Raw genomic sequence first — 13,383 nt, forward strand, 5'->3', positions numbered from 1 at the left:
GTATTCTGACTGTATTCTGTCCTCCTCAGCCTGGTACAGCTGCAGCACTGCTCTGCTTACAGATACTGAGAGTGTGTATATAAAAACTTATCTGGGGATCAGCTGTGTAAGAGACAGAGTTCAGACTGTGAGTTGGCAAAATACAGGGATTTCACTTTGTCAACACTGTTTCTGATAAAGAAGCAGAACCGTCAAGTGACTAACATGACATGAAAGAGACAGCGTGAGACAGAAAGAGGGAGAAAAGCAGAGACAAACATTAGCAGGTCAGTTCAGACAATCATCTGAGAGAGACAATAACAGACAGAACGTCAAAGAAGTGACTGTGTATAGGCACATCAGTGTTTCCCACAGATCTGCAATATTCTTGTGGTAGTGACTTATTTCATATTCCTCAGTGACATATTACCTCTTACCACACTGGGACCTGCGGCTTCTGCCTCTCCCCCAGCTGTCTCATTACCTGCAGCAGGTTCACTCACCATGGAATGGAATCGAGAACTGACTTATCCATTCAATATCCACCGTGTCCACGTCTTCTAACATAATTCAATGGGTCTCACTCTTTCTCTCTTTCTGTTTGTCTTTGCGAGTTAGCAGAACGAAGAGGTACAGGGGAGCAAGTAGAGAATAGTTAATGAATCGCAAATAACGTCGTTCTGACAGATTAAAGAACATGCAACTAAAATGTCCAAATTAGCCAGCAAATATAGGCCTACATTAATATAATAATATACCTGGGCATACGGTGGCCCTGCAATGCAACTTAAGAAAACACATGGAAAGAGACAAAACACAAACAAATTCAGAAAACATCTCCATCAATTTGACAATAGGTGGGCTGCAAATACTCACAACAAAACGGAAGTCTTACTGTCATTATCGGAATTAAAGCAAATATAACTTAAAAAGAAAAAAAGTGATGAACCTGGCTGTGATGTACTTGTTCAATGTCCAATTGTGACTTTTGAAGTTAAAAAACAAGTGCGTCCCAGCCGGGTTCATCACTGTTTAGTGTCCCCGGAAACACTGCCATTGTGTTGTGAGTATTTGCAGCACATGTGTTGTCAAATTCATGAAGTCGTTTGTGTGCGTTGCTGTAGAGCATTAAACAGCTGTATGTAAACACAGACCTTCATCACATTCTGAAACTAACCTGTGATGTCTCTGGAAGAGAAGGAGTCAGGGGGTGAGGAGGGACTGCCACCCTGTTACCGGCTCTAGTTTAAATATGTGCTGCGGCTGTAATGTGGTTTTTATTTTTTAAATATTAATATTTCTTAACTCAACTATTTTACTTTGCTTCATTTAAAGTCTAGATTGTTACTGAGTAAAAACAAAGTCAGATGGTGAAGTTATGATGAACAAATGAAGAGTCCAATCAGCAACAACTACTGCATTGCCTAGCAATATATCATTTTGCCTGAGCTGGTTGTTGAGTAGTTGAGTCGGCTGTAGCCGCTGTGGAGTTTATGTTGTTTATACATCTCTGCTTTTTCTGCTGCTTTTTATTCTGCTGTTGATTCCATAAGAAGCAACAGCTGTTTGATTTATGTAGCTGTTTCCTGGTGTTTCTATTATTTTGTCCCATTTATAGAAGGTAGGCTTAACAACAGAAACACCTCTCTGTATAATGTAACACAGCACAACGGCTCCACACACTACGTCCTCCACAATGATCACATGGTTGAATCAACACTTCTCTACAACAATTAACAATATTAAAATCATAAAACACTGGTATTAGACTGCATCAGTTTTAGCTAGGTGTTCCTGATAAACTGCCAACTGAGTCTTTATTAGTAATTATCTGTTGAATGCACAGACTGCAAAGAGCCTACCCATAATCCTCAGCAGTAAAGGACTGAAAGCTCCAAGTGTCACAAACCTAAGGAACCAATCCTGTCAACTTGTGGGAACAGGGGGCGGGGCTAAATAAACCTGAAACCTTGTCAGTACAGAGAGAGAGAGTTAGCATTAGCACAACCACTAACACTGTGTCAGCCACTGCCAGTTACAAGCTAACAAACAACATCAACAAATAAAAGATGCTAACTGCGCTAACCATTCTGATCCATCTGCTCGTATCTGGTTCTGGTCTCAGACTCCTCATCTGAGTCTGGGTCTGACTGAGGCTCAAACATGTGGCTGAGTCTCTCTGATGTTTCCTCCTCTAACCATCTTGATACTCTCTGCTCTTTCACCTGTCCACCTGGAGACAGCAGGTGGTGGGCGGGGCTCAAGGACTGATCCACATTTCTCAATCAGGAAGTAGGATGTACAGTATATCCAGCAGTCTTGCTGTTGTTACCAGCGGTCATAGTTCAGTCTATTTGTTTTTTAGAATGTCTGCAACAGCAGATGATCTGTCCACAGCAGGACTAAAATACAATTTCAAAGGGTGAAGTGAACCTGGAGCTTTGTGTTCACAATGTACAGGGTAAGCAACTTGAAGTGAAGTGAACTGAGAGGTCGTCTCAGTTCACTTCAGATGGGTTAGAGTGTTTACAAAAAATGCTGATGTGTTGTTTTTGAGTGCTGACAGGGACAAAGTGTTAAAAAACACCCTAAAAGTGAGTTTGTCAATGTGACACAGAGGCAGCAAAGGTTTGCTGTAGAACTGAAAGACAAGATTATTTTCACTCCTGGTTGATCTGTCCATTTGTTTGTTTTTCAATGAATTATCTAATTTAATCTGTAAAATGTCATGAAATTGTGAAAAATGCACAAGGTGACATCTTCAACATGTTCATTGTCCATTTGGAAATTCCTCTGGATTCACACGAGCTCCTGAAATTCGCTGCTTTTAAAAAATGTTAGTTTGAGCCAGCTGAAGGTGCTGTACATGCACATGTGTACATGATCAGGATGGCACCACGTCCATCTGATTCAGAGCAGGAAACCCCTGTTGCTGTTGTTGCTGCTCTGAGTGCCCTACATTATGACGGAGTATTAGGGCCACATTGAGGAAAAAAAGGAATCTCAAAGTTTGAGAATAAAGTCATAATATTTTTTAAAGAAAGTCATGACATGAGAATAAAGTCATAATATTAAGAATTTAAAAAGTCATGAGAAAAAAAAAAAACATAATTTTTTAAATATTACATCAACCAATCAAACAGGTGAAAGGACAGTCAGTGTCAGCCTGAGCTGCTTCTGGCAGCTGCTGTTTGTCCGTCTAACAATAGAATAGACTCAGTTTCTTCACAATGTCCTGATGCTGATGATGCTGATGCTGATGAGCGAAAAGATAAAGTATTTCCTTATTTGTGAAACCTAAAGTAGAAGTGAAGGATGCTTCACGTTCCTCATTTTAAAGCTCCTGATATTTCCCCTCTAAAACAACACGCAACCTAAAATGATCACTATTCTCATTATATTATAACTTTATTGTTGTAAAACTACAACTTTATTCTTGTAATATTATGATTTTATTCTCGAAATTTAAGATTGTTTTCCCTCAATGTGGCCCTAATCCTCTGTCATACTACACAGACTCAGGCCAGAGTATAAATATATACAGGGGGACATGACAGATGACACATGGACACAAAGCCTCAACTTTATCTGCAGCAATCAACCCATGATAATACAATTAATATACAAACTGAGAATAGATTCAAATAAAGATTCCCAGTTACTGATTACATGTGCTATTTTCCTGCAGTGATTTAAGTGTATACATTTATATCATAAGAAGATTAAAACTCCTTTGAAGTTAGTTGAATGTTATGGTTGTAGATTATTGTTCAAAGTTACAAATGCTAGCTCTATTTCCTCCACTATCATACACAGTAACATCAGTGAAGGCAGTTACTCCAGTAGTGTATTAAAGCACTTTTCTAGTCTACCGAAGTACTTCTACTCCGCCACGTTCAGAGACAAGCACTGCACTGTTTACTGCACTACATGTATTTAACTGCGAGGCTATAATGTGGTGCTAACATGGACACACAGCTGCACTGACAGACTGCCACACTGCAGTCCTACAGTAACACAACCCGAAGAGATGAACCTGGACCTACAGACAAAGAGGCACTGACATACACAGACTGCGGAGGTTTAACAGCAGAGTCGGTGTTAGACACGGAGACGGGGGGGCGGGATGAATGCGGAATTGAAGGGACGACAGCAGGAGCAGGCTCGGGTCTGGTTTCCTACTCACGGGGTCGGCTACAGCAGACGCACCCAGGCCGCTTGTCAGCAACAACAACCACGGAGCATATCCTCTGAATCACCGGTGAAACGTAGCCTAGCTGCCGGTGCGTAGGGAGCGACACCGCGTCTGTCATCTGACCGACAGCAGAGGGTTTATGTCGGTGTCGCCACCGGTGAACCAGACCCCGTATCCCCTCATTACCACTAACGTGAACGGTCACATCCCCATCACCCCACCACCACTCACTTTGCTCTTGACCTCCACCACGCTCTCGGTGAGTTTTAACGGGGTCCGGTACTGTTGCTGCCTGGACATCCTGCTCCCCGGTTGGCTGCTCGGCTGAGGCACTGCGGATAAAACCATCCACCGGAATTATGCTCGATATTCCCTTCTCTATCCGCGGGAAAAAGAGAAACAGGTGCTGAGAGCTGTGTTTAATTCTTCCGTTCTCCGTCGAAAACACTGCTAGCGCCCGTGTTTGTGTGTCTCGTGCCGTCCTGTGTTGTCACGCGCTTACGACGCGAATACAAAACAACACCGCGTCCGCGACAGGTGGAGTCCGGTAAATCCAGTAAGGGATGTGAGGTGCCAGTGAAACCCGTCCTCCTCCTGCTCCTCCAACCTGACGAGACTGGAGGACACAGCGGAGGGGGTGGGACATGACGCCGGAGCAGCACCACCACACACCACCACTACCGTACAGTCATAACACTGATATTGGATGGGATTAAAGTAACAGACAGGAAGTGTAATAATAAGCATATTTGCCAAATTTTTCGAAGAAAGAATAAAACTGTACCTTGAGGCTAGAAGTTTTTCTGGAGATCTAAAATTGAAAACGTAAACTGGAGAAGGGCTTGGCTTTTACCTTACAACCTAAATAGGCTACTACATGTCAAACAAGGCTGAGGAAGTTCATCTTAAAATATATACCCTGATAGCTTTCATATTGCCTAATTTTCGGACATTCCCCTTTAGAATTTAGAAACACTTTCTCACATATTTTTTGAGTGTGAAATATCCCAGAAGTTTTTGAGAGATCTTGAATCTCACCTCTTTTGAAGCTGCTAACTGCCTTCAACCTTCAAGATATTATTTGTGATTATGATCATCCAAATGATCTTGAATATCTACTTAACCTCATAATTCCAAATGCAAAATTCTTTAACCTTTAACTTTAAACAGAAATTTGCCAACTCTTATATTTCACCTTTTCTCCTAGAATTGAGTTCTCTACTCAAGTCACTCAGTTTATTACAAACAAAAAAGCTTTTGGAAAATTGTGGAAACGTTTTCCTTGTTACAAAAGAGCACTGCCACGGATTTTAATATTATTGAATTACCCAGACGAAACCAGTGTTGCTAACTAATGTCAATGGAAAGAAGCAAAAGCTGCTTGAAAAGTCGCTAAATGTTGCTGAATGACATAATATGCTAATTGGCCCTGTAACACTTGTTTCTCTCCTCCCCTCTGTGCTCACATGTGTAGTATTTTAATAAAGCTGAATTTCCAAGAAAGCAGTTCTCATTTCTACATGTTAACCAACAATCAACTCCAAGCTGCTGCTCTGCTGTTGCTGTCTGGAAAGTGGTTTGTCAAAAAGTCTCTAGATTTGTCCCTCAACGCTTTTCTGAAGAAAAGTTGTTAAAGGTTTTGAAAAGTCGTGAAATTTAGTGATAAAGGCGCTAAGTTAGCAACACTGGAGGAGACTTCAGCTAATGCGATGATGACTGTTTCAGAGATGACTGAAACAAACATCTGCTTCACTCCCTAGTCGAGCTGTTTCTGATAACAACAACCGACAGGAATCATCACCACGGCGATCTTAACACTTCACAGAATTAAACCAAGCAATCCTGCTGATACACGCAGGATTAAGACCAGAGAGAATCACTGTAATTCACAGGAGCCCAGCTGATACCAGTCCACGGCCATCAGGGCTTAACTCACACAGACCTACAGTTACATTAATGTTACTCCACGCTATAAGAGAGCTGCTGCTTGTGAGGACACGCAGGGTTCTGACACATGACCTGTGGCTCATGTTGTTGTCTGTGGTTCTCTCCGATCCTGTCAGTATGATAACAAAGATTCACACCTGTCAGCTGGGACAGGTACACACTATGTGCTTCATCCTGTGGGGCCCTAATATGATCTTCATGCTCGGGATAACGACCAGTGCTCCACTGCCCTCTCTATAAATCTGATTTATCACAGCTTAACATTTGAATCAGTGAGTTCATCTTGCTGATATCACAACATGTGAGACTGCTGTTATCTGCACAATGAGAGGGTGAATCACTGGACGTGGTTTGAGGATGAACACAGTTTCAGTTGCGTGTGTTTTATTTGAGCTTTTCACCTCTTCCGTCTTTCTTCAGCTCAGAGTTTCCTCCTCCCTCAGATTTAAACCCTGTGCTAACCCGATCGTAATCATTTACAGTACCAGCCGGTACCAGTGTAATTGTGTGTGTGTGTGTGTGTGTGTGTGTGTGTGTGTGTGTGTGTGTGTGTGTCCTCTACATGCCTAGGCATGAGGCTATAATTACCAACAACATGTAAGGCTTCCAGATAAGAATGAATTCCAAAGAGGAGAGAAATATTAGATCATAAACAAAAACTAATTTCATTCTTTCACACTCCTCTCCTTTTCTCTCCTCTCCTTTCCTTGTCTTGACAGTCTTCCCCTCCTTCATCTCTTCCCTCCACTCCTCTTTGACCTTCCTTCTCTCACCCTCCTCCTCCTCTCTCAGTGATGATGGAATGTAGGAATGTGAGGAGAGAGGGAGAAGGGAGGACATGGACTGACAGTTCATCTCATGCAGCTAAAACTTTTTAATACTCATTCACAGTCATTGTGTGTTAGTGTTTGTATGTGGGAGTGCGTGTGCCCAAAATTAGAGATGACAGTGATGATTCAGTCGCAATATTGAGTCACTTGTGTTTTACTGTGATGCTTCAAGGTTCCTCTGACAGCTGGAATCTCCTTGTTTGGACCTTTGTGGTATTTGTACCTGTTATATTATGTTCTGTACTGTGCTTGTGGCTGCTCATTACAGTTTTGAATACTGATTAAGATGAAAAATGATATTTATGATGGAGCATCATCTGCAGCAAAAGTGCTTAAAAATTACAACTTTGGGGAATCTGCTGTTAGCTTTTCATATTTTATATATATCCACCTGATGGTGAGGCTGGGGGGTCAGTGGAATGATTAGAAAATCATCCTCTGAACACCCACAACACCTTTCAGAACAGACTGAGCAGAAATACACCAGAGAAGGTTTTCTACTAAAGGGTTTTCCCTCTGAAAAAAAAATGTGGCGTGTTCTGTGGATGATCCAGAGTAACAAAGACTTTGTCAGTTTGTTAGTCAGGCACTGCCAAGATGGCGATGGTGGAACATCTCACTCTGAGCTTCAAAACTGCTCTTCAAAAACCTGTGGGTGACGTCACAGAGGCCATCTCTATGTACAGTTTATGGTCAAGACATAAGGCAATTTTAAGATTTCTAATTAAAATGAAAAAGTCAAATTAAAAATAGAACATGAAGATAACATTAAAATGGCATTAAAGACAATAAAAACAAATTTGAATGAATAAAAATAAAAATATCTCAATACATAAGATCAGTTAGGAAACGTAGGACACCATTTTAAAAGGGGTGCTGTAAACACCCCCTGAATAGAACCTGTTTTCACCAGGTCATTCTAAAAGAGCAACGGCCAATGGGAAAACTCCAACGCAACTATGATCACTCACTCAGTCAGTCAGGCAAGGACATTCATGATCATAAGGCTGGCCCCGCTGTGGCAGTTCAGACAGAAATAATGAAGCTAACACGTGCAGTCCGCCATGTGCACTGTAACTGAAAAAAGTACTTAAAAGAGTGCTCCATAACATCAGGAGACTCATAAGAGACATGTTTTTAAGAGACCTTTTTGACTTTTTCACCTTAATTGGGTAGAGAGAACACAAACAGGAAACCATGTGTTCAGAGAGAGAGATGACAAGTCTCTGGCTGAGATGGAGTCAGGGCGCTGAGCCCAGGACGGGGTGACGGTGCCCCTACAAAATAATCTCACAAGGGAACTAGTCTTGGTTGGGAGGCTGTTATTAAAATGGCTGATTCCCCACAAAGAAAAGCAAAGATGTACGTCGACGATCTGGGTATCATTGAATAACTGAACAATTCATTTGTGATTTGAACACAAAAAAAAAAAACTTAAATCTGTTATTTGTTTTAAAACCAAAACAGAAAAAAAAAAAATGTTGGTATCTGAATCAAAAAATGGAAAACCAATCAAAATGGTCCGTTTTTGGTTTTTGTGAATTAAAAGCCAAGAGGATATAAAAGGGTTAAGCAGGCACAAGGTAAACCAGGGTAATTTTTTGATTTTGTTTAAAAACTAAAAATCAAATAAAACTATATGAAGATGGTTTTTGGTTTAAAACAATATATTGATAAAAGGAATTGCCAAAAACCAAAATCGGACCATTTTGATTGTTTTTTCTTTCTTTCTTTTTTTTTTTTTTTAAATCTGATACCAAAATATATTTCTGTTTTAAAACCAACAACAGATTTACAGCTTCGACCACACCTCGACTGTCTAACTGCACACAATCCAGAAATTGATCAAAACTCGCCATTTTCATTGAGGGGATTTTGAAAATGGTAACAGGAAAGGGAGGAGAAGAGGTGGTTAATGGCAGGATTATACCTACAGCCTACACCCAGCGAGTCAGACTAGCAGCACCCTATAGTTCATTTCTGCTCCAGGCAAAAATCACAGGTTAATCCAGCCCTGAGTATAATACTGCAGTCTCTCCTTACTGAATAATAAACGGACCATTTATTGGAAAGATCCCCATGTTCACCATCAATACACAGAAAAAGGACCATGGAGTTACCACAGGCCTCTATGAGACAGAGAGGTGCTGTACTGTATGTGGCTCTGTTAACCTGCAGCTACACCCAGGAGACTGGCTAACTCAGGCTTAGTGAATTCAAACCTGACTCACAGCTCAATCTCTCAGCTCTCTGGCCTCCCTCCCCGGGGATGGATGAGTGAGAGAGTGAGGCAGAGCTAGAGAGACTGTGTGTGTGTATGTGTGTGTGTGTGTGTGTGTGTGAGCAGGAATGTCAGCTATGTGGACCAGTCGAGTTAGTGAGCCAACCTGTTACTGCTTTTAATCTAACTCTCTTCTCTTCTCTTCTTGTTCATGTATGTAATTTTTTCCTACGATGTGTTTCTGTTCCCTTCATCCTGCCTTGTTGTTGCTCTGAAGCTGATGCCGCTGATCAAACTGAAACTTCTGTTCCAGTACAACACAATATCTGACATACTTTAGCGAGGCGAGACTTCATGAAGACTTTATTTAGGCCTGTGAGTCACACGCCTCTCTCTGCAAGGTGCGTTACATCAAGCCCGCCTCACGTATGTCCGTTATGCGTGGTATGTCCTGGCCTCTAGTCATGGTAGGTTTTGTTTTGTGTGACAGGGTGTGACAGGTGGCGACACTGAAGGACAGGTTTTTATCTGTGTCAGGTGGCTTCATTCATTTCTGGCCTCCAGTTGCAGGGTGGATCTCTCTCTTTCTCTCTCTCTCTCTCTCTCTCTCTCTCTCACACACACACACACACACACACACACCGTTGTCTGCTTGTCACAGTAGGACCTACATACCAGTGTGTCTGCCTGCACCAGATGATTGAATGATTTACTGCTTGTTTAAAGCCTGTGTTTGGTGCAGACTGGAGTGAGTTTCAATACAAGTTACAAGTCAGTCACAGCCCCAGTATACACTCCATCCCCCGTGCACTTCATCCGTCTTACTTTCATCACAGTGGTATCAGAGTGTTTAATTAATTACAGCAGTCATCTCACTTCACAAGACAAATAAAAATGAGCATGAATACAACATTAAAACATTTTTAATAAAGGTAAAATGCCCAAATAAATAACTTAACAAGACTAGGTAAAAACGTAGTATCTGTCCACACAACCTCTGGTCAAATCCTGATTTTCTAACTTTTGCATTGTTTGACAAAATCACCAACAGATAAATGAAAGACAAAGAGTGGAAGAGAAAGTTTGAAGAGTAAGACCATCTTTCTTTCTTTTTTAAAGTTTTTTTTTTTTAGGCTTTTGTCTTTATTTCAGTAATAGTGAGTTAGAGAGATAGGAAGAGAGAGAGGGAGGGAGAGAGAGAGAGAGGCACTCACAGCAAACTGCCACAGGTTGCAGGCGTACTGAACCTTTGTCTTAATGGTTAGAATAACAAACATGCAGTTAAACTTATGGAACAATCGTGGTACAGGTAGATTTAGGGAAAGATCGTGATTTGGGTTAAAATCATAGACAGTAAATAAAGATGGATGTAGCCTGTGTGTTGTCAATTCAATTCAATTCAATTCAATTCAATTCAATTCAATTCAATTCAATTCAATTAACTTCAACTTATTTTTGGAGCGCTAAATCATACCATACATACCTGCTAATTAAATGAATCTAAATAAAATAACAGAATTTGACCTCAATAACTAAGAGCTCAGACTTCCTCGTGTTCTGTTAGTCGTTAAACCAACAACAGGTCAAATTATCTGTCTGATATTCACATGAAAAATCCTCCTGAAGAACCAACACCACAAAAACAGAGAGGTCACATCCAGCTGAGGTGGCGCCAAGCAGACAGCTAGCAGTCAAAGAGACCACGCCCTCAATTATACAGAATTTTAAGCATTACTAAAATGTAAACAGGTGAGTTGTATAAGAATTCACCCCCCGTACAGGTGTCATGAAGGAGGAAATTAGCTCTAGAGACCGAAACTGTTTTTGTACCAGGCTGTAAACATGTTTATTTCTGCTGTGAAGGTGGACATTTTAACATGGGAGTCTATGGGGATTGACTCACTGTTGGAGCCAGACTCTAGTGGTCATTAGGGGAACTGCAGGTTTTAGTACCTATGTGTTGGCTTCAGTTTTTAGCCATAGAGGTTGATGTTTCGATAGGGTCGATTATTGTCATGGTTACAAGAGTAAACATGCAGTTGATTTTGTGGAACAGTCATGGATACTTGTGGTTTCAAACAGGAAACCAACAGTAGTACCTGTCTGAAAATCCTGTGTTTCATCCATCCATCTCCTAAAACGGACAGTCACTCTTTACACTACATCACCTGACTTCCTCCTTTAATTACAACAGCTGCTAGGGTTGATCAGACAATGGAGAGGTAACTTTTGAATCAAGTATAAGGATGAAGTAGTTTACATTTTTCACCAGCTGCTCACATGATCCAGGCACATTCCACACAGTCAAAGCACGGAGTCTGGAATGTGGACGAGCTTGTCTGACGTTCAGTCTCCCCTCTGCAACAAGACCTTCCTCATACCACCCACACTAAAACGGTATCGCAAAGCCCTACAAAGAATACAGGTGTGTAACGACAAAATATAGGAAGAGGGATTCGAAAAGTACAACAAAGCCCATGAAACTGTCATAAAAAAGGAGCTCAACAATATACGACACAGGAAACCCAACCCCTGACCTTTGTGAGGTCCTGAGGGTCTTAACTGAGTCTCAATGTTTTATAAAGTGTAAAGGTAACTTTTATGGTTTGTTTGATATGTGAGTGAAATATGTGGTTGTGGGGCATCAGTGGACAAAGTGGTCCTGATATTGTTATTGATTCTCTTTCAGGTTTACATGGACATGTATCATGTAAGTATCAGCGGCTCTGCTGGAGCTGGAGGAAGTCGGCCGGCGACGCATGACGGCGTCCAGGGTGTAAAACCAGTTTGGTTTTCAGATCGCTCCACTGAACGCACTGTGATCCTTTTATTTTTAATCATGTTTGATCTATTTCATGTTCCCTTCAATAATACTTTGTTTTATAGCCTCTTTGCCAGAAGCTGAGGAATCTGGTCAGTATTTTAGTTTTGTATCTTTTAAAGTCAGGAGGGTGTGGAGTATGTACACTATTTTGTATGGTCTATCTATTTATCTATCTGTTTATTTTTGATGAAGGATCCTTCAGAATAAAAATGTTATACGTACAACAATTGATGCATTGAACATAACATTGAAATCACAGCAGTGGTAGTAATTTATAGTTTGGGACGTTATGAACTACAGTAACAGAAAACTGCAGTAGAAGCCCTTGTGACTGGAATGTTTTTCTCTTCCTCTTCTTCCTCTACTCACTAACTCTCTTATTATCTGTTTTCACTCAGCAGCTGGAGTGTAGCCGCGAACCAGAAACACACAGGTGTTTTATCAGTCACTGTCCGTAGAGCTGCATTTTCCCATGTACCTGTAGAAATAACCTGTCTGACTGAAACTGTGAATTTTCCCATTAAGGTTTGGACAAAGTCGAGATTGAAATTTTTCTATAAAAACCAAACAAGTATGAAAAAACAGCAGGATTCCTTTTGTATGGCTGTGAAGAAAGTCAGTTATCAGAACTGAGACGCTGGTTCATTCAGACCTAAATGTGGATAAACAGCGCCATCATGATGTTAAAGTCTCATATTACAAAAATAAAGCTCACATCCTGACTGAGCATTCTGACTGCTGACCTCCTAAATTCATAGAATAATATGAATTGTTGCACAACAAACTCTCAGAATTTCTCAAACATATTAGTGAACATGGTATATATACAGTAGAGGTGCCTCTGGACAGTGTCCGTCCCAGGATGTGTCCTGACACACTCTCTGAGGACACCTGCTGGTCAGACTGCTCATGTGCAGTGAGACACATGCTGCTGGGTGAATACTCCGTTTGTTTATTAGTGTGTTTGACACAAGTTACTTTAGGTCAGACCAAGGTTATTATCATTAACTAAAACTTACAAAGTAATGAAAACAAACCAGATGTGAAAATAACCTTACATTAACTGAATTAAAAATCAAAACTAGTCAAAAGACCCCCAGGGTTAGAAAAACATAACTACAAAATGTTTTCATCTGCTGGAAAAACAACTTTTGTGATGGAAGAAGAGGTCTGACTGTTAATCTGACTCATTCTGTCTTTCTCTTTTTTAGTCCACAGCTGGTCCATAGTTAATGCACCATGGTTAATGACCTGATGTCAAAGATTATTCTAATTATTTTTGTATGAATAGCATCATGATACTTGCTGTAGGTTACATGCAAACCCTGGTATAGCAACACATGGTTACCACAATGTGGTTAGTCTGATACGCTGACTAATAACTAAT

The 13,383-nt window shown here is 40.8% G+C and overlaps 1 protein-coding gene across 1 annotated transcript in view; it reads right to left on the reverse strand.

The window, feature by feature from the left end:
- pard6a (par-6 family cell polarity regulator alpha) overlaps positions 1–4,787 on the reverse strand; it is a 35,777-nt gene extending 30,990 nt beyond the window's left edge. The window contains exon 1 of the mRNA XM_056387851.1: positions 4,406–4,787. Coding sequence (XP_056243826.1) covers positions 4,406–4,522 — 117 coding nt within the window. The 5' untranslated portion in view covers positions 4,523–4,787. The remainder of the gene's footprint in view (positions 1–4,405) is intronic.
- Positions 4,788–13,383: the final 8,596 nt, after the last annotated feature.

This window comes from Seriola aureovittata, chromosome 10 (assembly GCF_021018895.1).
Source record: "Seriola aureovittata isolate HTS-2021-v1 ecotype China chromosome 10, ASM2101889v1, whole genome shotgun sequence".
Lineage (NCBI taxonomy): Eukaryota > Metazoa > Chordata > Actinopteri > Carangiformes > Carangidae > Seriola > Seriola aureovittata.